Below are 24,067 nucleotides of genomic sequence, written 5' to 3'. Positions count from 1 at the left end.
ACAGGTAGGTAACTACTACAGAACAGGAGGTGAGCTCACAATTCTTGGGAGTAAAAAAAAAAAAATTTGTTGGGAGTAAACAGAAACTTCGCGCTTCCTGGAATATTTTACTTGTATTGATTTAACGAATTATAATATTTTGTAATGCGGTGTTGTTGATTATTGACGATACGTGTTCTGAGTGTTTTTATAAGGAAATATAACATCAAACACAGCTGTTATCGGCGAACGTTCAAGGTAGGTGGTTTCATTTCAGTTTCACCTGTCAACAAACAATGTCATTCATACCTGCTCAGTAACTTCATTTCGTGCACTAACCTGTTTTCTTCCACTCTTCTTTCACACACGTTTTAAAGTTAAAGGTGCACTATGCAGTAATTGCTCTGCCATTTCCTGGTTGCTAAAATTCTAATAGTTCACCAAGTATAGTGTGGAGAATCATTGTATCTAAACCGCTTGAAATATAATTTACATAACCAAAAATATTGTATTTTCAGCTGTTTGAAGCTGGTGTACGAAACCTAAAGTAAAAGAGGCAAACCCCGACATTTTTAAAAACAGGAAGCATATAAATAAAGCACATAGAACAGATCTACCGCTTATTAGACTTATTAGACTACAATTCATACTTATATGCGAATTTGGTCGGGTCGCCCAAAAAGTGACATTTCAGTGTGAAAAATTTAAGATGTAAAATTAAAACTCACGTTAAGGAAAGAATTGCTAAGCAATCGACAGATACATTGTATAGGCTTCTGAACAGCTTTCTGATAAAAACTGGGTGTGTCTTGTTGTCGCTCACTTGTGAAATGCACGTTCTAACTTCTTATCTAATCTCTATGACCTATGCTCAAATCATTATCCGCAGGTGAATGGCGATGCTTTTGCATTTATTCATACTGTATCAACTGCTTCCCTGTGGAAACTTTGCTTGTATGAGAAAGTTATTACACACCACAGGGACGGAGGACCAGTCAAAAGAAGGTGAGATGTGAGTTTCCAAACATCTTCAAATATAATTTTGTGATATTCCTAAATTATGGTATTAAAGTATTGTGTTTAAAAGTTTGCATAATTTTGTTCCACTCGTGTGATTGGGTCCCCTAGTTTTTGTGCAAGAGGAGCAGGCAAATGCATTCTTAGGACGCCATCTATTGGCCAACCGATTTGACTTTGAGCTCTTCACTCCTGGGAATTTGGAGAGGGAGTGCTTTGAAGAAGTCTGCAGCTATGAGGAAGCACGAGAGGTCTTTGAAAATGTCCCTCAGACTGTAAGTGATGCTGAGATGGTGTTCAGACAGAATTTGTGTGGTAGGCCCAGTCTCATGACCACAACCTGATGTTGTCTTTATGTTACTTCGCAGGAGGACTTCTGGAAAAAGTACACAGAGGGTAAGAGAAGTATGGCTACCTACATGTATGTCGCAGGTCAACTATTTGCCTTTGTACTACTACTAATCGCACAGACTTTTCTAACTACACTGATGGGTACAGGGTGGCGGAATACACCCTCAAGCAGGAGGACGAAATGCAAAACCTAATGCAGCCTTTAGCCCAGCGGTGCAACTCAGGCCCTTAAGTTCTGCAGTACAGTTTATTTTCTCCTTGACAGGTTTATTAGTCCATAAATGTTACAGGATGGCTGGACAGAAACCTGGTTACTCTGGTAGAAATCAGTCTAGTTTAAAAAAGCACCATACACTGTGAATCTTAAGGAGAGTTAGCAGCATTTTTAGGAATCTTGCAGTGTGTCATACATGCAAAAATACTTAAATTGGTTGTTTTTGTGTGATCGCACAGATGAGAACACGCGGCCATCGCGGCTGGATGTGACTGCCCTGCTTGTGGGTCTGATCGCGGCAGGGGTGGCCGTCGTCATCTTCGGCCTGTTGGTCTGGTACTTCTGCCAGGGGAGTTGTAAGGATAACCTCTCACGTGCAGGGTGAGTTAGATTAGGGGCATTATGTTGCCTGAATGACAGTGGTCACCGGATCAATAGTTTGAATACGATCAAATGTTATTTGTCACATGCGCCGAATACAACAGGTGTAGACTTTACCGTGAAATGCTTACTTACAAGCCCTTAATTAACCAACAATGCAGTTTTAAGAAAAATAAGAGTTGAGGAAAATATTTGCTAAATAAACGAAAGTAAAAAAATAACAATAAAGAGGCTATATACAGGCGGTACCGAGTCAATGTGCGGTGTTACAGGTTAGTCGAGGTAATTGAGGTAACATGCACATGTAGATGGAGGTAAAGTGACTATGCATAGATGATAAACAGTGAGTAGCAGCAGCGTAAAAAGGGGAGGGGTCAATGCAAATAGTCCGAGTAGCCATTTGATTAGCTATTCAGCAGTATTATGGCTTGGGGGTAGAAGCGGTTAAGAAGCGTTTTGGACCTAAACTTGGCGCTCCGGTACCGCTTGCCATGCGGTAGCAGAGAGAACAGTCTGACTTGGGTGGCTGGAGCCTTTGGTAATTTTTAGGGCCTTCCTAAAAAATAGTTGTTTGCCTAGTCTGTAGTGTGTGTGTGTGTGTGTGTGTGTGTGTGTGTGTGTGTGTGTGTGTATCTACGCACACATTCTTCAAAGGGATACTGCATCATTCCTGACTGTCTCTTCCAGCTCTGTTAGGGTGCGTCCAAGGCGCAGTAATGCCTCGCTGATCATGCGGAGACTGGATGAGGTCTCTCTGCAGCCTGTGCTCCTGCCCCCACCAGAGGAGATTGACCCCCCAGGCCTGCCCTCCTATGAGGACGCCATCGGAAAAACCGGAACGCACGACGCCCCACCTCCTCCTTACCCTGGGTATACACACGCATGCTCATGTATACACATACACATGATTGTGCCGGTTGCTGCAGGGGAGGAGGTCAAAAGGGAGTTTTTTTCGTTTTTTTATTTCACCTTTATTTAACCAGGTAGGCCAGTTAAGAACAAGTTCTCATTTACAACTGCGACCTGGCCAAGATAAAGCAAAGCAGTGCGACACAAACAACACAGTTACAAACGCACAGTCAATAACACAATAGAAAAAATCTATATACAGTGTGTGTAAATGAGGTAAGATTAGGGAGGTAAGGCAATAAATAGGCCGTAGTGGCGAAGTAATTACAATTTAGCAATTCAACACTGGAGTGATAGATGTGCAGAAGATGAATGTGCAAGTAGAGATACTGGGGTGCAAAGATAAAAATAAATAACAATATGGGGATGTGGTAGTTGGATGGGCTATTTACAGATGGGCTATGTACAGGTGCAGTGATCTGTGAGCTGCTCTGACAGCTGATGCTTAAGAGTGAGTGTAGCTGATGTAAAATGACTACCTAGTTAGCTGTGCGGGCTACTAGCGTTCAATCGGTGACGTCACTCGCTCTGCGACCTTGAGCTGGTTGTTTCCTTTGCTCTGCAAGGGCCACTGCTTTTGTTGAGTGACAGGTAATGATGCTTTGCGGGTAACAGTTGTCGATGGGTTCAGTGTCCTCCCTGGTTCGAGCCTAGGTTGTGGGAAGGAGATTGACACAACCAACACTGTTACACATACCCCAAAAACTTGCTTTACCTATCTACATTTAATTATAACTACAAAAATGTTCATACATCTTTTTCAAAACATTTTTTGTACAATTGTATTTTGGTTTATAGACAGCAGAGATCTTTCTAACCTGGCCTTGTTGGGGGAACAACATGTTTACTTTGTTGTTTCTTTCCCACAGGTCTCAACCTGGAAGTATTCGACGATAGCACCTTCGACCTCGCTGGATGAATGTCTCCATATTGAGCATCATCCAATGCTACTAAAGAGGTTTAGATCTATTTACTTTACATGGTTGTTCTCCACCGTGCATGTTCCAGATGTGATTTTATTGTAATACCTTGTGATAATTGTAGATCTGTGTGACTGATTACCTCTTTACCTCTTCCGTTACCTGCAATTCCAGATGTTTAGCATATTTATCTATTTGTACAAATGTTTAGCAATTTTTCTGCATGTGCCAAAATTAATTTATTCCTCATCACTTTATTCCTCACTTATGTCAACTTTTGAGTTGCACCTGCTTCAACCCATAACCCGTAACACTTGACATGATATATCTTAGTTTAACTGTAACCTGTCAACTGCTCTGCTTTTATGAATGGAAAATGAAGCATGAGAAACCGTATTGAGTATATACCAGTGTAGGCTGCTGAGGGGAGGACGGATCATAATAATGTCTGGAACGGAGCGAATGGAATGGCATCAAGCACCTGGAAACCATGCGTTTTGTATTTAATATCATTCCACTGATTCCGCTCCAGCCATTACCACGAGCCCGTCCTCCCCAATTAAGGTGCCACCGACCTGTGGTATACACACAAGTCTGCCTACTCCTGTAGCCTGTTGGTTAATGACACAATATGAGCATAGTGTTAGGACAGACTAAGAGAATTGACACTTCCACATTCTCTGAATCATATTAGATGTACAGTGGCTTCTAAAAGTGTTGGGACAGTGACAATTTTTTTTGTGAGAAAGTTAGATGCACAAATATCACCCCCCCCCCCCCCCCCCCCCCCCCAACCTCCCCTGTTATTGTAATGGTGAGATGTTAGCATGTCTTGGGGGTATGATCTTTGTGCATCTGTAACTTTCATTATTCACGATTCCTTCAGGATTATCTTTAATCATGGTAGCGTCCACATTAATGTAGAAGTGTTTAGAAACATATTATATTCTTATTTACAATAAAAGTGACTCCCAAATGACACATCAAATTTTATTTGTCACATTCGCCGAATACAACAGGTGTAGACCTTACAGTGAAATGCTTACTTACAAGCCCTTAACCAACAATGCTTTAAGAAGTTAAGAAAAAAACAAATGATTAGTAGAAAATACATTATTTACCATTACTTTGTGCCCAATAGAAATTAATCTTAAACACAACCAAAACAAGCAGCAAATAAATCCAATACATTTTATAGAGTCACAAGTTTGATGTAATCATTGAGTGCTACGAATATGGGACCAAATAATTAACTTTTTAATACACATATAAGTGAGTTTGTCCCAATACTTTTTTAGGGGGAGAGGGGGGGGGCATGTACAAAAGGTGCTGTAATTTCGAAACGGTTTGGCCAATATAGATGAAAATACCCTCAAATTAAAGCTGACAGTCGGCACTTTAAACTCCTAGTCATATCATTTCAAAACCAAAGTACATAGACAAAATGTGTCACTGTCCCAATACTTTTGGCGCTCACTGTATGTGTTGTAACTGCTCAAGTAGACTGTGAGTTTCATGACATCACACTCAGTGCTTGACTTGGACTGAAATACTGTATGTGCCAGTACTCATTTACCTGTACTGTTGTTTATAATATAATTTATATTATATTTTATATATATGTATGTCTGTGCAGGAACTCTGCAATACATTTGAGCTAATATTCTATAGGCGGTGCAGAAACTGAAGCAGTAGGACATTTGTGGTGCCAGTACTCAGTTCCGGTGAGCTCCTGCCCACGTCAAGCACTGATCACATGCTATTATGAGTGTCCCAGGAAGTCTATGCTCTTTTCTGAAGCTCCATTCATTAATGAAAAGAAACCTATCCATGATATTTAATGAAGTGCCTGTTAAATTGTCATAACAGGGTGCACTTTGTTTATAGGGTTTTACAACCACAGGTTGGGATAATTATGTTTCTATTTCTGGACACTATTGAGTAGTGGGCTGTTTCTTTACCCATTCATTTGTAAAATAGGATATTGCATTAATACTGCTCACATCTGAGCATGACTTCTGTAAGGATTAGGAGGTATAGTGACACATGTGCGTTTTGTCTTTGGATTTTAGATCTATGAATGATGTCAATAGTGAGGTTGACATCATGGGACAATGTACTATATGTGTGCTGGTGATGCTTGGTATGACTGATTGTGTACTTTAAGTCTATGAAACATGTTAACTGTCAGAGGATCATTTCATAAATTGACATTTTAATGAGTGTCTTGTCTATCTGAAGAATGTTTGAATGGTGAAGTGTTAATGTTTACAGCAAAACCAAAGGCTATCATTATTTTGATCATTAAATTGTCTGCAAATTATATCATGAATTCTTACATAAATCTGTGACCGTGCAAAGGTTAAAAAAAAGTCTGTGCAAAGGTCGTGTTAATAAATATATGATCAGTGATATGACTGACTATTGATGCCATTCCAGACAGGTATAAAACGTATCACACAAAGAAATATTGATCCATTATTATACTGAAGGAAAATTATGAGAAAGAACTCTTCCAATTTAAGCAGGGTTGGCGGTGCATCATGGGAAATAAACCAACATGGGGACCTGATCCAAGTACCAAACCACCATGCAGTGCCTGCACAGTTTTTGATTAAGGAAAACGAACAATGATTATCATCATAACCTCATGCTAAAGAGAAGCGGTTAAAAAGTTACAGGACTAAACAGCTGAACTTGACGGCGCCTATCAATCTATGGTCCGGGAGAATGTGATTGTTTAGTCCGGCGCCGCGCTCGTATGTGTGCCTACTGCTTCACAAAGCGCCATCGGGGAAGTGCATCACTCCCAGCCTTCGACGGATGATGGACCGGAATTACCCGAATTCCAGTTTCGCAGACCCGCTGGCCCCGCCAGCACAGACCGTAGCCTGGGCCTATGAGCGGAGCACCGCAAGCATAAAGCCAAGGTAAATGAGATGAAGGAGAGGGCGGGTCACCTTTCACGGAAAATTCCGGTGATGGAAGGCCTAGCACAACAAACAGAAATGTGACGAGCTTTTAAAGTTAACGCGTCGTGTTATGGAACAATTGGGTCGAGGGCTTGACGTTTGAATAGAAAGTTACTGATCACTCATTGAACAATGTTTAGGAAATGTTGGACACCCCTACAATCTGTAGTACGCCATCAGCTACGTAGCTATGTTGCACGTTAATTGTCAATATGCACAATTAACTATCTACATGCAAGAATGCAATTATGTCGAATAGTTCAATCAATTATTCGATCGCTTAGAATGAACCATCTTTAACTAGGAAAGAAGTCACCAGACAGATCCGCTTAATCACACTGATGTAGGGATATATTTGCATAGCTAGCTAGATACGTTGTTGCGCGTAAGGTTGTCAAATCTGAGGTGTTTAATTCGCTGATAAACTGGTCATTGACCTGGTCTCACATTTTAGGAAGTAGCCTGACTGTTTGGATTCTGTTATGACTGAAAGAGATGTCACAGAAAGACTGGTGTTTTGTAAAGTTTGTTGACAGTTGTCTGACGTCTACATCGTGGTCAACTCTGAATGTTTACTTCTTCAGAGCATTGCTGTCATTGACCGTTGAACAAAATGATGAATGTAAAAGTCGTGCTTGTCACACGTATATTTGGGAGGCTCAGTGGTGTGGTTGATAATGTGTTTTTTTTGTTTGTTCCACTCTCTGTGTGGAGTTAACCTGAATTGCCTGTGAAAATGTCCTGTTTTATAAATGGATAGCGCTGAAAATGTGGGACACCAGCTGCCCTAGTTCTGGTATCTGCTGAGTACAGACACACAGCGAGAGACAAAAGGAAGTTAGTCCGTGCCATAACAGTTGATCAGATATGTGGATATTGAGGTTAAGTCTTTAGCTAAACCCTAACTACCTGTTTTCTGACATTACTTTAAACACATTTGACAGCATCATGTCTCTCGTCTTGGCAGACTGGGCTCTTCAACTCATTTCCATCTGGATGAAGAGAGGAGCCCTCGTTAGTGGTGTGAGTGGGAATCTCTGTCCAGACATGAACTGTGGAGCCCCACACAGTGCCTCGGAGCAGACTGCCACCCACCCTGCTCGTTCCACCCCCAGGGTCAGAGGAGAGAGGGAGAAGTAAAGGGAGAGCGAGGGGCTGGTTAGAGATCAGTCACTTCACAGGTTATGGAGGGAAACTGGGATTGACACACTTAGGGGGGTGCGTGGGGTCTTGTTTTAACCTACTCACCAGCACATGTTTAGTTGAACAGTTTTAGGGGTAGGTACGTTAAATCAGTGAAGGTAGCATATCAGACAGGTGGGTTTTAAAACAGTTTTTAGTTGTTTTACGGTGAAGCTGTTCGTACTAGTACTGTCATTACATTATGAAAGTAGGCTAGACTGAACATGCTTGAAGCCTGCTCCTGAGTTCTCTCTCCAACTGCTCATTGTCCCTGTGAGTGTTGTAACCGCCAGGAAAAAGGACTTGGCCAGCGTCTGTCTTTAGAGAGAACGGTGGTTTCACTCTAGAAAATAGACTATCCCACTCAGGGAGGAGGTGGAGATCACCTCCTCCTCATCATCCCTGAGTGCGATAATGTCTTCCTGACCTTTTCACTTTCTCTTGTCTGTGTGAAAGCACCAGCGTTTTGGTTGGTTCCTCCAAACTGGTCACAGTGAGAATCAGCGTTTTGGTTGGTTCCTCCAAACTGATCAGTGAGAATCAGCGTTTTGGTTGGTTCCTCCAAGCTGATCAGTGAGAATCAGCGTTTTGGTTGGTTCCTCCAAGCTGATCACAGTGAGAATCAGCGTTTTGGTTGGTTCCTCCAAGCTGATCAGTGAGAATCAGCGTTTTGGTTGGTTCCTCCAAACTGATCAGTGAGAATCAGCGTTTTGGTTGGTTCCTCCAAGCTGATCAGTGAGAATCAGCGTTTTGGTTGGTTCCTCCAAGCTGATCACAGTGAGAATCAGCGTTTTGGTTGGTTCCTCCAAGCTGATCAGTGAGAATCAGCGTTTTGGTTGGTTCCTCCAAGCTGATCACAGTGAGAATCAACTCAGGGGATTTAGCTTTGACTTGGGTCCTAGTTTGTGACTAGCGCTAGCTTATCTCTCCCTCACCCTTGTGTTGTAGATTAGTAGGGATGTGTTAGTGAAACAGAGGGACAGAGAGAGAAGCAGATGAGATGACTCCCTTCCAGCTGTGCGTTCCCCCCAGACAGCTGTTGTCTCCTGACTAGAACATCAGTCAGTCTGCTCTGTGTTCATTGCACCGAAACGTATCGTATTATCTGAATAATAGGAAATGGGACGTGTTCATCACATGGAAACAAAATGGAGCTGAAAAGACTGACTCGTTCTGGGGGGTTTTGGGTGGGGGGCTGTGACGATATCAGTATAACAATATTTCTTTGATAGCAAAAATGAAAACACGAAGCAGACAACTCTTTGGTACTTTAAAAACCTGCTGTATGTAAAATATTGTGAGCTACAGATGGAAAATAAATAAATGTGACTCTGGATGACATAATGTTTGTTTCCAACATTAGGACTGTTTTCCTAAAAAAAAAGTTTGGTCCGCTTTGGGTTTTGTTTCTTTGTGAAGATACTAATGAGTATTGCGATACTGGTAGCGTACCGGCCCTAGTTGTTTTTACCACATGTTTTGATGGAAAGTAGTAGCTAGCTAGCTGTTTGTACAGGGCCTTTCATTCTCAACTTCTTATACTGACAAGGCTGTTTTGATACGCCATTGAATTGTAAAGTGCGGAATTAAAGTTTAATTGGATGCAAATATAACCCAAGGTTCATAAGGTAGTCTCTCCTCTTAAAAAGTCCATCGCTCTCTGTTCTTCTTTCATATAGCCTCTGCTTCTGTGTGTGGGTTAGGCCTTTGTAGGTTTCAAGACTGAGGCCGACATAAAAATATCCCACAGCTCATAACCCTGTTATGACTTGTAACAATCCATCTTGCTTTCCTCACCCTGCTTGGGTTCCCCTGTACAGTGTACATGAATAATTCAACTCTGGCGAAGCCAGTCTCTTTGTGTCACTCCGGGGGGCTGTGGAAAGGGCATGAGAGAGCACCAGCTGGTTGTCTAGCTACAGTGACACTATTCATGACAGTGCAGGTTGATAGTGCTGCATGTTACCCTGTGGTAGCTAAGCTGTGAGCAGGGAACAACAAGTGTGTCTGCTCTCATGTTGTGTGTGTGACCCCTGTTTAGTACAGCAGTCTTCATATGAGCTCATCTGACGCCCTGTTATAATCAATACTAGTGTTTCTATAAAAATAAGGATGTGTTTGAGTTCTGTCAACATGTATCATTTTATAATCTGTTTAAATTTGTTTCTAATGCTAAAAAAAAAACAATAAACTCTTATGTGACTGTCAATTGTAAAATTATCAATGGGCGAGAGATTTTTTTATATATCAATTGATTGAGACCTGTCCTGCACCACATTGTTAATGGCCTCCATTGCGCCTGACACACTTTTGTAAGCTTGCATCACGGGCCTATAAATACCGTCTGGGTCTCTGTGTGACAGGGCAAGGTCCAGGGGACTGACGGGGGCAAGGTCCAGGGGACTGACGGGGGCAAGGTCCAGGGGACTGACGGGGGCAAGGTCCAGGGGACTGACGGGGGCAAGGTCCAGGGGACTGACGGGGGCAAGGTGTGCTGTTGTGATGGTGGTCACACCGTGTTGTTGATGTATGGAATAAGCTTGTCTGGTTTAGTGTCTCAGGCACGGTGAGGTTGCACAGTAAAGGTGCAAAATGTGCGTGTCCTAATGTGTGTGTGTGTGTGTGTGTTCCTTTCTGCAGTGCGAGTTATGGTGCCACGCACCTGGAGTCAGAGCTCCTCCATCGGCAGACCTACGCCTGCACCCAGCTGCCCACCTACACCACTACCCATCACCCTACAGGTAAGATGGTGCTTTAATAAAGGACTAAGAATTTGGACTTGTTTAATTAACAGTAGAGGGCTGCCACTCACACTGTGTTGTTATTGTAGGAAGACCATTAGGAGAATGTTACTGTTCCTGCTTCAGTAACCGGTCATGTCTAGATGGATACAACTTTTGTCAAGTTGACATTTTTTTTAGCGAACCCGTTTCTTAACCTAATTCACCTAACCTGCTCCGAAAAGTACATTTTTGACACAATCTGTATCCCTTCTAGACAAAACCTCAGTAACCTCATGACATGTTCTCTGTCTCTCTTTACCGCCTCCCCCTTCTTCCACCTCTCCCAGGTCTGTCGGGGGGGTTTGACTCAGGCACTAACACTACGGAGACCTCTGTCATGAACTTCCTGTCGGCCATGGAGTCTAGAGCCCTGCAGCAGGCTGGTCCTGTCGGGGCCTCTCTGCTCCCCCCCTTTAGGACCACCACGTGGCAGACCGGTGAGGCCACACACAGTATATACACACACCAAATGGCTGCCGTTTTGCACACTCATTCTTGAGTGTTGTGAATTATTTGTTGTCGATTTTATGAATTGTTCTGTGTTATGAATTCCAAAGAAAATTACATTTTGAATTGAGGCACCATGCTGATTTCAATTGGGAAATGAGGGCTGTATCCATTCCACTCAGTTCATATATTAGACATCGTTGGCCTTGTTCTCTTTCTACCTCTCTCTCATGTTTTGTTCATCTGTCATGTTAGCGGCTTGTTTTTGTCCATGGTTTTGTATTTTGTTTGGATGTGTACTTGCCCGAAGATTTATCTTTATTCATCTTTCTTTTTTCCCTTAGGCGCTAACCCCACCACAGAGCTGTTCCTCACCGGTGCCCTGCCTACCAGCGCCACATTCCCCTACCCTGCCCCCCTCTCCTCTTATCAGCACCCTGGTGCCTTCCCCTCGCGGAGCTACGCCACCACCCCCTCCCTGGCCCTCCAGGACCACGCCTTCAGCACCTCCACCAACGGCCTGCTCTCCTCCCACCTTGACCCCCTGCTGCAGCTTAAACCCAGCCAGGCCACGCTACCTACCTCCCTGGCCTTCGACCGCCTCCCCACCCCCTCCCTGGGCGCCGCCCTCCCTCCCCAGTCATCCACATATCGCTCGGCCCAGGAGTCGGCCCCCCACCTCCTGCAGCCCCAGTTTGGGCTACTGCCCTTGGCTACCCAGTTAGCCCCCCAGCCTTACGTGGTGCCCGTCTTCTCGGGCTCCATCGAGAGAGCACTTCAGCGGGAATGTAGTGTGATCAAGCACCACCAGAGGCCTTCTAGCAGCAGCCACGCTGTCTCGGAGCAGCTGCCTGGCTTGCAGCATTCCCTACAGGGCTACCTCGGCTCAGGCAGCGGGGAGGTGGATGGCTCCTTCCAGCAGGACCCCTCGAGGCAGACCCCAGTGCCCTGCAGCACCTCCATGGGGACGGACTCCTCTCAGGGGGTCAACGGCGCGCAGCAGCCCAAGACGGGTGTGCAATCTCAGGCCTACCCCTCCTCCATCCCCTCTCCCTCTGGGTACTGCTCGTCCTCCACGGGTGCCAAGACTAAAGACTGTTCTTCCAAACTAGCCCCAGATGGCGGACAGGGTCACCCCCAGTCACAGGGTGAATCTCCAGAGAGCTACCCCTCCCCAGGCCAGGGGCCAGGGCTGAAGCATGGTTCGGTGATTGCCAGCCAACAGACTCAGCCGTACACATCGGCCCCGCTGCCCAGTCTGCTGTCCACTCTCAGCCACTCTCAGAGTTACATCACCTCCCAGGCTTACTCCTCTTCCTCCTCAGACCTCCTCAGGCCTTCCCTCTATAAGACTCTGCCCTCCTTCTCTGGCCATTCAGGCAATGTAGCGTCTGTCAGTCAGTCCCTGGTCTACTGCTCCAGCTCTGGGCAGAGCCAGGAGGATGTGGGCCAGTATGGAGCCCAGGTTCAGGGCCTGTGTCTGGGCAACCCCTCTCAGAGCTCCCCCGCCAGCCACTCTCAGGGTGCCCCTAACGTGAGCTACCTGTCTCAGGGGCAGGCTTCGGTCACTCAGTCTCAGAGCTACGCCACAGGACAATCCCTCAGCGCCCCCTACCCCTCCGCCAGCGCCCAGAGGTTACCCACATCAATATCAGGCCAGGGCTACACCCCCTTCTCTTCAGCCTCTCCCCTCGGCTTCCAGAACAACTGCAGGTCCTCAGTACAGGACGTAAAGCCAGCCTACTGCAAACTGGAACTGGAAGGAGAGATCCCCATCGAGGACCTCCAGGCTCTCCAGCAGGTCTCTTTAGAAACCTCCAGCCTGGGGGGCAGTGACAATGTGGTCTACGTAGTCTCCAAAATGGATGACCGTTACAACACTCAGAGTGTGATCCGGAGCAACTCGCGAGCCGAAGACCAGCTCATGGGCCCAAAGACTAGAACCAACGCCCAGCTCATGTCTTCCCATGAGGAGCTGAAACAGCACTCGCTCCTGCTCAAAGGGCCCGAGCCACGGCAACAAAATCACCAGGCCAACGCCCAGTCTGCCCTGACCAACACCCAGAACCAGTACATCAGGGTCCCCAACTCTCAGGGTCTACTGGAGCCTAATCGGGACCAGCAGATGGTCCTGATCCAGCAGCCTCTCATCCACTGTGGTCTCAACCCTTCCAAGGTGCAGCTGACCCCTGGGTCAGGCCAGGTCCCGGTCCAGTACCTTCACATGGATGGAGATCATCTGATCAGTGTTAGCCTCAATGGCAGCCAGAGCCAGCCTGGGGCAGTGGGACAGAACACCATCACGGACTCCTCCATACTGCACCTCTCTTCGCCTAAAGACCCTTACAGCCAGTTGACCAATCAGCAGCAGTCGCAGGACGCCAAGCACCATTTCGCCCTGAGCTCCATCTGCTTCCCAGAGTCCATGCTGCTGGCGGACGAGAGGAACATCCTGTCCAACGTGGACGACATCCTGGCTGCCACGGCAGCCGCATGCGGTGTCACGCCGCAGGACTTTGTCAAAGCCACGTCCGGCGCCGCTGAGGGCGACATGGCCGACCCCAAGGGTCATTTTCAGACTGGGAACACCAGACACCAGTCACCTCGTTTCTCCGTTTCATCTTCCCAGACCTCCATCATCACCAACACTAACTCCCATAACACCATGACCCCGACACTCAATGGCTCTCCTATGACCTCAGACGGACACCAGTTCCCTAAAGGGGAGGGGCATCTGGGGCAACAGTACTCAATGTCACACTCACACACCACTGTAGTCAACCCCAGGCACGACATGGGCGCCGACAATGGTTTGCTACGGAAGCCCGGAGACGAGCCAGACAACATTTCGCCCAGAGGACAGTCTGTTTACCCTAGCAACAGAGCCGATGGCAACCCCAACGGAGGCCACTCTGAGAATGAGTACCACCTGGCTGGCCTGGGGTACGACCCCTCAGGGAACCTCAACAGAGGCAAGGCCAATAAGCAGAACCCCAAAGGGCCCAAAGTCATCAAGAGAGAAGACGGCCTTGACGAGTGTCCCTCTGACGGTTTTGTCAACCCCAAAAAGAGGGTCCGCTCCAAGGCTTCGGCCAAGCCACCCGTTCCAGAGGAAGAGAACATCCAACAAAGGAAAAAGACAGTCCAGGCCAAGAGGCAGAACTCCCGGGGCAGCGACCCCACCAGCTCCCCGTCCACCTCGGAGGCGGTCTACGACAGCTACCAGCAGCAGGAGAGGATGAGGCAGAAGATCCGTGAGGTGGAGGAGCAACAGCCAGAGGTCAAAACAGGCTTCATCGGCTCCTTTCTGGACTTCCTCAAGTCAGGTCCCAAACAGCCCTTCTCCTCGCCCCCCGTACGGACCCCCAGTCGCTCCCGCAAGCCCTCGGCTTCGTCCAAGCGGCCCCTGTGCGCCATACCGCCTCTACCTCTGAAAATACAACCTCCATCAGCCCCATTGATAGGCGATGATGGCCTTGGGGTTGCGGGGAGCTCTCAGCAGCAGCAGAGGCGTCTGGAGGAAGGGTTCCAGAAGAACCTGGAGACACTGCCATCGTTCAGCTCGGACGAGGATGAGAGCAGCGCTGGAAAGAACCAGGCCCTCCAGAACAGCATCAGCTCAGCCCTGTCGGCCCTGGACGAGCCCTCAGACAGGACACACAAAGCTGGTAAACATGGATAGGCTGCCCTTACAAGCCCTTAGGATTCAGTCATCTGGTTTGTTAGTTATCAGTGTAGTGTGAGACAGCATTGTGCCCTGAATGGATATCATTTAAATAAAATGCTTAGTTTTTTTATCTTCAAAACCATTTTCATAAATCAAGGAAAATATGGCATTCATTAGTACCCATATTATTTAATATCTAATACCCCAACCTCTATCCCCTTTCTCCTCTCCCTTCTCCATCTCTTCTCTCCATCAACAGACGACAGACTTTCCAACTCTCTCCTGAAGCCAGACCAGGCTCCCAGCATGCCTCACTCAGCCTCCAAAGCCCAGGAGCAGCAGACGGCTGCACCGAAGGAGTCCTCGACAACCGGCTCGTCGTCATCGGTGACTGGGTCGTCGGGGCAGGAGGGGACGAAGCCGGCGCCCCCAGGCCAGCTGGCCGTCCAGCTGACCAGCGTGGCCATAGAAGGACTGACGGACGAAGAACTGTCGGACAGTGGGGGAGAGGGCATGTACCGCGAGAGGGACGAGTTTGTGGTCAAAAACGAGGACACAGGGAGCCTGAAGGTGGGAGGGATGGGAGGGGATTTGTGTGAAAGCAGAACTTGGCTGAGATTCCATTTTTGTGGCCAGTCAGTCTTATAGAGTTAGTCCAGATATATAAAACATATTTGTGTCTGTCTGGTTTGTTCTTTTGATCCATGCTGAGACTTGTTCTACTCGTGTGTGTGTGTGTGTGTGTGTGTGTGTGTGGGTGTGTGGTGGTTTGTGTAGGTGACATTGACAGCTGGACAGGAACCGCCAGCCATCTGGAAGGTCCAGAAAGCTCTGCTGCAGAAGTTTGTCCCTGAGCTGAGGGACAGCAAGAGAGTGTTCTCAGCCACTAACAGTGTAAGGACAGGTGTACATATGATTAGACACACACACACACCTATGCATGCACATACACACACTACTCATGAACACACACACTCACAGATGTTGATTAGTGTGTGTGTATAAATCCCCATAGAGTTTGAATTCTTAACATTATTCTGTAAGCAGAGTAACATGAATCCACTCTGTTGTTCAGATGACAATACTGCTGTTGTGTGTGTGTGTATGTGTGTATGCATCCGTCCTAGTATCTGGGCTACTTTGGTGACGCTAAGACCATGTACAGGAGGGTGTATGTCAAGTTCCTGGACACGGTCAACAAGAAGGAGTACGTCCGTGTCTGCAACCGCAAACCACGCTGCAAGCCCATGTCCTCCATGAGGTACTGATATCTGTTCCAGAACTTATTTACCTGCATCTGTCTTCATCATTCTAAATCTACTTCATTTCTACCTTCATTCTCTCCTCCAGAGGCTCTCAGGCGAAGACACTGCTCGGTCTGAAGACTCCTCCCCGCTCAGTGAACTCTGACCCTCTCGCCACGCCCACATCACAGAAGTCCCAGTCCAAGCCTCGCACCAAGCAGCCCAAGACCAAGGCAGAGCCCCCGCCCAAGAAGAGGAGGAAGTGGAAGGAGGAGTCCTCTCCGACTCCCTCCGAGTCCTCTCCTGAGGATGAGGCTGAAGATGATGGTGAGGGTTGATGCTTTAGAGGGCCTCCATTTAGTCTCATTCCCATGGGTTTGATGGAGCTCTGCAACTAAATCTTGGGGCTTTGCAACTTCCTCTGTTATGATCTGTTTTATCTCTCTTGTTCTTCCCTCTCTCTCTTTTCTCTCTGTCTCCCTCGTTCCCTTTGTTAATCCCCTCTCTCTCTTTTCTCTCTGTCTCCCTCGTTCCCTTTGTTAATTCCCTCTCTCTCTTGTTCTTCCCTCTCCCTCGTTCCCTTTGTTAATCCCTCTCTCTTTTCTCTGTCTCCCTCGTTCCCTTTGTTGATCCCTCTCTCTCTTTTCTCTCTGTCTCCCTCGTTCCCTTTGTTAATTCCCTCTCTTGTTCTTCCCTCTCCCTCGTTCCCTTTGTTAATTCCCTCTCTCTCTTTTCTCTCTCTGTCTCCCTCGTTCCCTTTGTTAATTCCCTCTCTCTCTTTTCTCTCTCTGTCTCCCTCGTTCCCTTTGTTAATCCCTCTCTCTCTTTTCTCTCTGTCTCCCTCGTTCCCTTTGTTAATCCCCTCTCTCTCTTTTCTCTCTCTGTCTCCCTCGTTCCCTTTGTTAATCCCCTCTCTCTTTTTTCTCTCTGTCTCAGAGTTCCCTCCTCCATTGCCGTTTTCCTCTCGGTTCCTCAACACCAGGACCATGAAGGAGACATTTAAGAGCTTTGTAGAGCTGCTGATCAGCGTTGTCCTGGATGCAGACATGATGAGCGCTCTGGAGAGGGAGAACGGTGGGTATACCCCCAACAGAGGGGGAGAGGGGGATGGTTGGTACTCTTCCAAGGGTTCCCAAACTTTTTCACCTTGGGGCCCCCCTTGCAGCATTGGGGAACATCCCGCGCACCCGCCACGTCTATTTCTATGGGTACAAGCGCTGTTCATGACAAGCGCTGTTCACACCCCTCTTGTTGGTGGAGAGAACATTTTGTAGGTTTAAAGCTTATTTCCGGCATTTCTACACATTGTCATGGGGTGCAAAGAACATTGTGCGTTTTTCAATCAACATTTCTTGCAATTCTATACATTTTGCCATGTCTAATGTGATATTTGAGTGACACAAAAATGGCAACTATCTATGGGCTATAAAACGTTAGCTGACATGGGCTAGTTATTCTAGACATTTCTGCCAAGTTACAAATATCTCTCTAAGGTATATAATGACTAACATGACAAGAGGAACTGATGATGCAATACCCAATTTCTAAACGACACCTTCTGCATTCTACTGTTACAACTTTCAACAGTAACATGAAAGCCGGACTGAGTTCCTTTAAAAAAAGATTTGGGAACGACTGCCATAGGGGGGTTAGGGAAGGGGACAGGTGTATTCACGGAGGAGTAATCAGGTTGGGCATACCTGAGGAGAGAGAGAAAGAGAGGGGAGGGGAATAGTTGTTTGTAGAATGTAGGAAGCTGATCACATTGTTTCTGGGGATCAGATGAGCTGTTGCTGCCCCACATGAAGAGAGTGGACGGGATGATCTGGGATAACAGGAGACGCCTGCTGCCCAGACTACGAGTGGGACAACTCTTTAAGGTTTGCCTTTTAGCATTCTCCTGAAAAGAAATATAGGCCTCTGCCTTCCTCAACAACCTTTTATTGAGTACCTCTCACGTTGTCTCTGTCCTTAGACGGCGCTGGACAGCTTCCCAGAGATCTCGGTGGTAACAGAGCTCAAGAAGGACGGGGAGACCCCAGCCTTTAAGGTGCGGCTCAGTGGGAAGGCCTACAACAGGAAGAACATGAAGCCTTCCAAGTCCCCCAGCAAACTGCCCCTGGTAAGAGGCTCTATGTTGACACTGCTATTTACAGTGCAGGCCAGAGGGAACGAAGAAGCACTTTCTGGTTTTGTCCGGTAGAGGGCGTCCTGCACTCAGTTTGTGTCTCTGATGCAACATGTTTCTTTGAGTCTGCGTGGAGTGTTTAGGAAAATACAGTGTAATGAACTGTGTGTTCTCTCTGTCTCTAGGAATACACAGTGGACCAGCAGAAACCACAGTGGTTCTCCCTCTACCATTCTCTACAGCATTACAAGTACCACACATACCTCATGTGTAAGGATGAGGTGAGACAGCACTCTGTGTCTCTGTGAGTGGCCTAGTGTGACCACATGTCCCTGCATGTTGGCCCTTTGTCCTGCAAGCAAACAATCATGTCCCACATTTTATCAACAGATTAAAACAACTCACTCCCACCAGGCTACACTGTCCCGCAAAGTCATCCCGTTGTCCCACATTTGCCCCCTAGTGGGGGCATGCATGTGCACTGTGTGTGCCCCAGTGTGTCTGTAGTGGAAGACAATGTACAGGAGTGTGTCTGAGGACAATACACCCTAGCCAGCTGTCTAGTTGGTCCACATTGCCCTCAGTCTAAACAATACACCCTAGCCAGCTGTCTAGTTGGTCCACATTGCCCTCAGTCTAAACAATACACCCTAGCCAGCAGTCTAGTTGGTCCACATTGCCCTCAGTCTAAACAATACACCCTAGCCAGCTGTCTAGTTGGTCCACATTGCCCTCAGTCTAAACAATACACCCTAGCCAGCTGTCTAGTTGGTCCACATTGCCCTCAGTCTAAACAATACACCCTAGCCAGCTGTCTAGTTGGTCCACATTGCCCTCAGTCTAAACAATACACCCTAGCCAGCTGTCTAGTTGGTCCATATTGCCCTCAGTCTAAACAATACACCCTAGCCAGCTGTCTAGTTGGTCCACATTGCCCTCAGTCTAAACAATACACCCTAGCCAGCTGTCTAGTTGGTCCATATTGCCCTCAGTCTAAACAATACACCCTAGCCAGCAGTCTAGTTGGTCCACATTGCCCTCAGTCTAAACAATACACCCTAGCCAGCTGTCTAGTTGGTCCATATTGCCCTCAGTCTAAACAATACACCCTAGCCAGCTGTCTAGTTGGTCCACATTGCCCTGTCTAAACAATACACCTTAGCCAGCTGTCTAGTTGGTCCACATTGCCCTCAGTCTAAACAATACACCCTAGCCAGCTGTCTAGTTGGTCCACATTGCCCTGTCTAAACAATACACCTTAGCCAGCTGTCTAGTTGGTCCATATTGCCCTCAGTCTAAACAATACACCCTAGCCAGCTGTCTAGTTGGTCCATATTGCCCTCGGTCTAAACAATACACCCTAGCCAGCTGTCTAGTTGGTCCACATTGCCCTCAGTCTAAACAATACACCCTAGCCAGCTGTCTAGTTGGTCCACATTGCCCTCAGTCTAAACAATACACCCTAGCCAGCTGTCTAGTTGGTCCACATTGCCCTCAGTCTAAACAATACACCCTAGCCAGCTGTCTAGTTGGTCCTTATTGCCCTCAGTCTAAACAATACACCCTAGCCAGCTGTCTAGTTGGTCCACATTGCCCTCAGTCTAAACAATACACCCTAGCCAGCTGTCTAGTTGGTCCACATTGCCCTCAGTCTAAACAATACACCCTAGCCAGCTGTCTAGTTGGTCCACATTGCCCTCAGTCTAAACAATACACCCTAGCCAGCTGTCTAGTTGGTCCACATTGCCCTCAGTCTAAACAATACACCCTAGCCAGCTGTCTAGTTGGTCCACATTGCCCTCAGTCTAAACAATACACCCTAGCCAGCTGTCTAGTTGGTCCACATTGCCCTCAGTCTAAACAATACACCCTAGCCAGCTGTCTAGTTGTCTCACATTGCCCTCAGTCTAAACAATACACCCTAGCCAGCTGTCTAGTTGGTCCACATTGCCCTGTCTAAACAATACACCCTAGCCAGCTGTCTAGTTGGCTCACATTGCCCTCAGTCTAAACAATACACCCTAGCCAGCTGTCTAGTTGGTCCATATTGCCCTCAGTCTAAACAATACACCCTAGCCAGCTGTCTAGTTGGTCCACATTGCCCTCAGTCTAAACAATACACCCTAGCCAGCTGTCTAGTTGGTCCACATTGCACTCAGTCTAAACAATACACCCTAGCCAGCTGTCTAGTTGGTCCACATTGCCCTCAGTCTAAACAATACACCCTAGCCAGCTGTCTAGTTGGTCCACATTGCACTCAGTCTAAACAATACACCCTAGCCAGCTGTCTAGTTGGTCCACATTGCCCTCAGTCTAAACAATACACCCTAGCCAGCTGTCTAGTTGGTCCACATTGCCCTCAGTCTAAACAATACACCCTAGCCAGCTGTCTAGTTGGTCCATATTGCCCTCAGTCTAAACAATACACCCTAGCCAGCTGTCTAGTTGGTCCATATTGCCCTCAGTCTAAACAATACACCCTAGCCAGCTGTCTAGTTGGTCCATATTGCCCTCAGTCTAAACAATACACCCTAGCCAGCTGTCTAGTTGGTCCATATTGCCCTCAGTCTAAACAATACACCCTAGCCAGCTGTCTAGTTGGTCCACATTGCCCTCGGTCTAAACAATACACCCTAGCCAGCTGTCTAGTTGGTCCATATTGCCCTCGGTCTAAACAATACACCCTAGCCAGCTGTCTAGTTGGTCCATATTGCCCTGTCTAAACAATACACCCTAGCCAGCTGTCTAGTTGGTCCATATTGCCCTCGGTCTAAACAATACACCCTAGCCAGCTGTCTAGTTGGTCCATATTGCCCTCGGTCTAAACAATACACCCTAGCCAGCTGTCTAGTTGGTCCATATTGCCCTCGGGAATAACCTCCAACGTGATGTTTTGACTGCAGAACGGAGACGCTGTATCAGCAATGACCACAGAGTGTCATGTTCAGATTAGAATAGTCTTGAACCTAGGTTTTCTCTTCATTAACAACCCCTCTGTATGTGTAATTGTATGCGGCTTGTGCCTTTGTCAGGCAATACGTCACTCCCTGGCAGTGAGGGCCCTGGCAGTGAGGGCACTGGCAGACACTGAGTGCCTGGGTATGGTTTAGTTGCACAACTCTAACCCTCTAACCCATGACGGGCATAAAACTGTTGTGTGCTACCAGGGTTGTTTAGTTGGCACGAAACGGAAGAGAACGGCCTGAGGAGCGAGACTCCTGTTGCAGACGGGAGTCCAACAATCGTCAATCAATCAAATGTATTTATAAAGCCCCTTTTACATCAGCTGATGTCACAAAGTGCTGTACAGAAACGCTGGTGTGGGTTGTTTTGTGGTTGACGTGTGGGTTGTTTTGTGGTTGACGTGTGGGTTGTTTTGTGGTTGACGTGTGGGTTGTTTTGTGGTTGACGTGTGGGTTGTTTTGTGGTTGACGTGTGGGTTGTTTTGTGGTTGACGTGTGGGTTGTTTTGTGGTTGACGTGTGGGTTGTTTTGTGGTTGACGTGTGGGTTGTTTTGTGGTTGACGTGTGGGTTGTTTTGTGGTTGACGTGTGGGTTGTTTTGTGGTTGCAGATTGCGTCATTGCGGGTACAGGCTGGGGACATGGGGCAGGAGGAGACGGTGCAGCTGTGCATGAGGAACGGAGCCTGGGTGGAGGGCCTGTTCGACCGCTTCGGAGAGCTCCTCAACCAGGTGCAGCAGGCTTGCCTATAGCACAGACTAAGAGGGAGAGAGCGAGAGCTGGAGGGAGAGAGGCCTGCCTATAGCACGGACAGAGAGATGGAGGGAGAGCGAGGCCTGCCTATAGCATGGACGGAGAGAGACAGAGTGAAGGACAGAAAGGGGGAGGTCTGCCTAAAACAGAGACTGAGAGATGGGGTGGGGTCTATAGTGAAGAGAGAGAGAGAGAGCGAGATGTCTTCCTACAGCCCAGAGAGATGGAATAAGAGGCCTGCCTATAGCCTGCACAGACAAGAGCGGCAGGGGAGTAGTCAGCTGACAGAGAGCATCAACCTCCGGCCCTCCTGTTTTAATGTACTAACTGGATGACCAGAGGAAGCAGAGGTGTCTGGAGATCAGCGCTGTCACCGTGATGAGAAGAGGAGGGTCCAGCATTTCAGCACTTCCTGATTGGCTAGACACTTCTGAAACCACAGAGTAGGAGGAGAATCTGGGTTTTGTAGTAAAAATAATATACATATAACTAACTAGCAAACTGCTAGTGGACCTTTTCATAGACTTATTTTTCTTATGTAGTTTTGTATTTGTTTTGCAAACATGAAAGATCGCAACCAATGAGCATGCACTAGATAGGCAGAAATTAGCATAGGAAATAGAGGACAGCCAATCAGAAAGCAGACCTTTGACTACCTACAGCAAACTTTTGGGTTCGATTCAATCGATTACGCTGAAGATCAGTGATGTGGCGCAATTTTTAAGGTAAATACTGATTGAGCTGACACATGCAGAGTTTACAGTGAATGCAGTCTCCGCGAACACGGGAACATCGCTTTTACATTTCTATCGTGCTGAGATCTTCAGCACTACAGATTGAATCAAGTCCTTAGTCAGATATTTGATGAGTAAATAAAGGGGCAGGGGTTATTATATAAATTTATATTCATAGATATATATGTAAAACATGTTTTCTCACAATGGATCGCCAAATTTATATACATATAATGTACATTTTGTAAAAAGAGCCGTTTTGTCACATTGATTCTTTCCAGGAAGAATTTTATATAATATAGATACTAACCTTTTGTGCTTCAAAAAGTCATTTTCTCATGAGTTGTGGATCCGAACAGAGTTGGTGCACTTCTAACACTGCTTTTTGTCTTTTATTCTAATGAAATGCTTTTACCTTAACTGCTGTATCTGAGGTAAAATAAGAATAAGAAAAGCCTTTATACTTGTGTTTTTCTTTACAAATGTACATTTTATCTCACTTATAGATGTATTTTTCACAGAAGAAAATGATGGGCATAATTGTTTCTTGTTCATTACACCTTGCAATGCACTTTTCATTGTTTTTCAGAGAAGATTCCTTATGCGTTTATTTCGATTACATATTGTATACTTATATATATATATATATCTCAAAGGTCTAATGCAGCTGTTTTGTCTCAATATCAAATCATTTCTGGGTAACAGTTAAGTACCTTACTGTGATTATTTTCAATTAAAATGGTCAAAATGAAATCAATGGCTTCTTAGCAAAGAGCAATTTATCAATCAAGAATGTTCCTAGGACTGTCTGGGAGTGATCTGAGTGGGGAAGGGAAAACTGAAAACTAGCTGTTATTGGCAGAGAGGTTTGGAACTTTGTGTAACCTAGGTTCAGTAAGAATGAGTCTTGGTCTTTTGAGCAGGTCAAATCTCCATCCCACCAAAACAGTCAGAAATTTCAGGCAGTCTTTTCAAACAGCTCTTACACTAAAAGGGCATTATAATCATTTTCACAATTTCACAGTATTATTTCAACCTCTGTGGAAATATATATAACACAGAAAAATCCCATTTTTGACTGCACTGGGCTTTTTAAGATCATTTTTCTTTAAGGGTTTGTCTCCATTTTGAACAGATTTATGCAGACCACATTTAAATCGTTTTTTTCTTTTCAAGTGTAGCTGTGTTAGACACCGATTTATTTTTCTGATGTGAAAATACATTTCCTACTAAACATGGACATTGAAATGGTTTAATGTATCTGTACGTGTCTGTTTACTTAAATCAAGGTACTGTGATGTCATTGAGATGTCAGTGCATGTTAAAACAAACAGGATTCAATCCATGACTAGGTGTTGTGGCGGGCTTTAATTTAACACATGTTTTACCTCCTACCCCTTTCACATATAAAGAAGACGGTATGGT

The 24,067-nt window shown here is 46.3% G+C and overlaps 2 protein-coding genes across 2 annotated transcripts; both read left to right on the top strand.

Moving 5' to 3' along the window:
* The first annotated feature begins 15 nt into the window (after positions 1-15).
* Positions 16-4,557, top strand: prrg4 (proline rich Gla (G-carboxyglutamic acid) 4 (transmembrane)). The gene is made up of 7 exons (XM_055861856.1): positions 16-237; positions 869-984; positions 1,108-1,271; positions 1,365-1,392; positions 1,801-1,942; positions 2,630-2,812; positions 3,721-4,557. The coding sequence occupies exons 2-7, from the start codon at positions 873-875 to the stop codon at positions 3,746-3,748; spliced, it is 657 nt and encodes a 218-aa protein (XP_055717831.1). The 5' UTR covers positions 16-237; positions 869-872; the 3' UTR covers positions 3,749-4,557.
* Positions 4,558-6,284: 1,727 nt separating this feature from the next.
* Positions 6,285-23,898, top strand: qser1 (glutamine and serine rich 1). The gene is made up of 13 exons (XM_055861741.1): positions 6,285-6,701; positions 10,566-10,666; positions 10,996-11,145; positions 11,500-14,823; positions 15,082-15,392; positions 15,600-15,716; positions 15,950-16,083; positions 16,173-16,393; positions 17,003-17,140; positions 17,849-17,946; positions 18,042-18,188; positions 18,380-18,475; positions 21,767-23,898. The coding sequence occupies exons 1-13, from the start codon at positions 6,595-6,597 to the stop codon at positions 21,905-21,907; spliced, it is 5,085 nt and encodes a 1,694-aa protein (XP_055717716.1). The 5' UTR covers positions 6,285-6,594; the 3' UTR covers positions 21,908-23,898.
* The last annotated feature ends 169 nt before the right edge of the window (positions 23,899-24,067 follow it).

Source organism: Salvelinus fontinalis, chromosome 1 (assembly GCF_029448725.1).
Source record: "Salvelinus fontinalis isolate EN_2023a chromosome 1, ASM2944872v1, whole genome shotgun sequence".
Lineage (NCBI taxonomy): Eukaryota > Metazoa > Chordata > Actinopteri > Salmoniformes > Salmonidae > Salvelinus > Salvelinus fontinalis.
The sequence above is the reverse complement of the archived record's forward strand: the minus strand, read 5'-3'. Positions and strand labels throughout refer to the sequence as shown.

Coding starts and splice junctions, on each gene's coding strand:
- prrg4 (XM_055861856.1), top strand. CDS start 873: ATGGCGATGCTTTTGCATTTATTCATACTGTATCAACTGCTTCCCTGT. Junction 985..1,107: donor GGAGGACCAGTCAAAAGAAG/GTGAGATGTGAG, acceptor TGGGTCCCCTAG/TTTTTGTGCAAGAGGAGCAG. Junction 1,393..1,800: donor CTGGAAAAAGTACACAGAGG/GTAAGAGAAGTA, acceptor GTGATCGCACAG/ATGAGAACACGCGGCCATCG.
- qser1 (XM_055861741.1), top strand. CDS start 6,595: ATGATGGACCGGAATTACCCGAATTCCAGTTTCGCAGACCCGCTGGCC. Junction 16,084..16,172: donor AAGCCCATGTCCTCCATGAG/GTACTGATATCT, acceptor TCTCTCCTCCAG/AGGCTCTCAGGCGAAGACAC. Junction 16,394..17,002: donor GGATGAGGCTGAAGATGATG/GTGAGGGTTGAT, acceptor TCTCTGTCTCAG/AGTTCCCTCCTCCATTGCCG.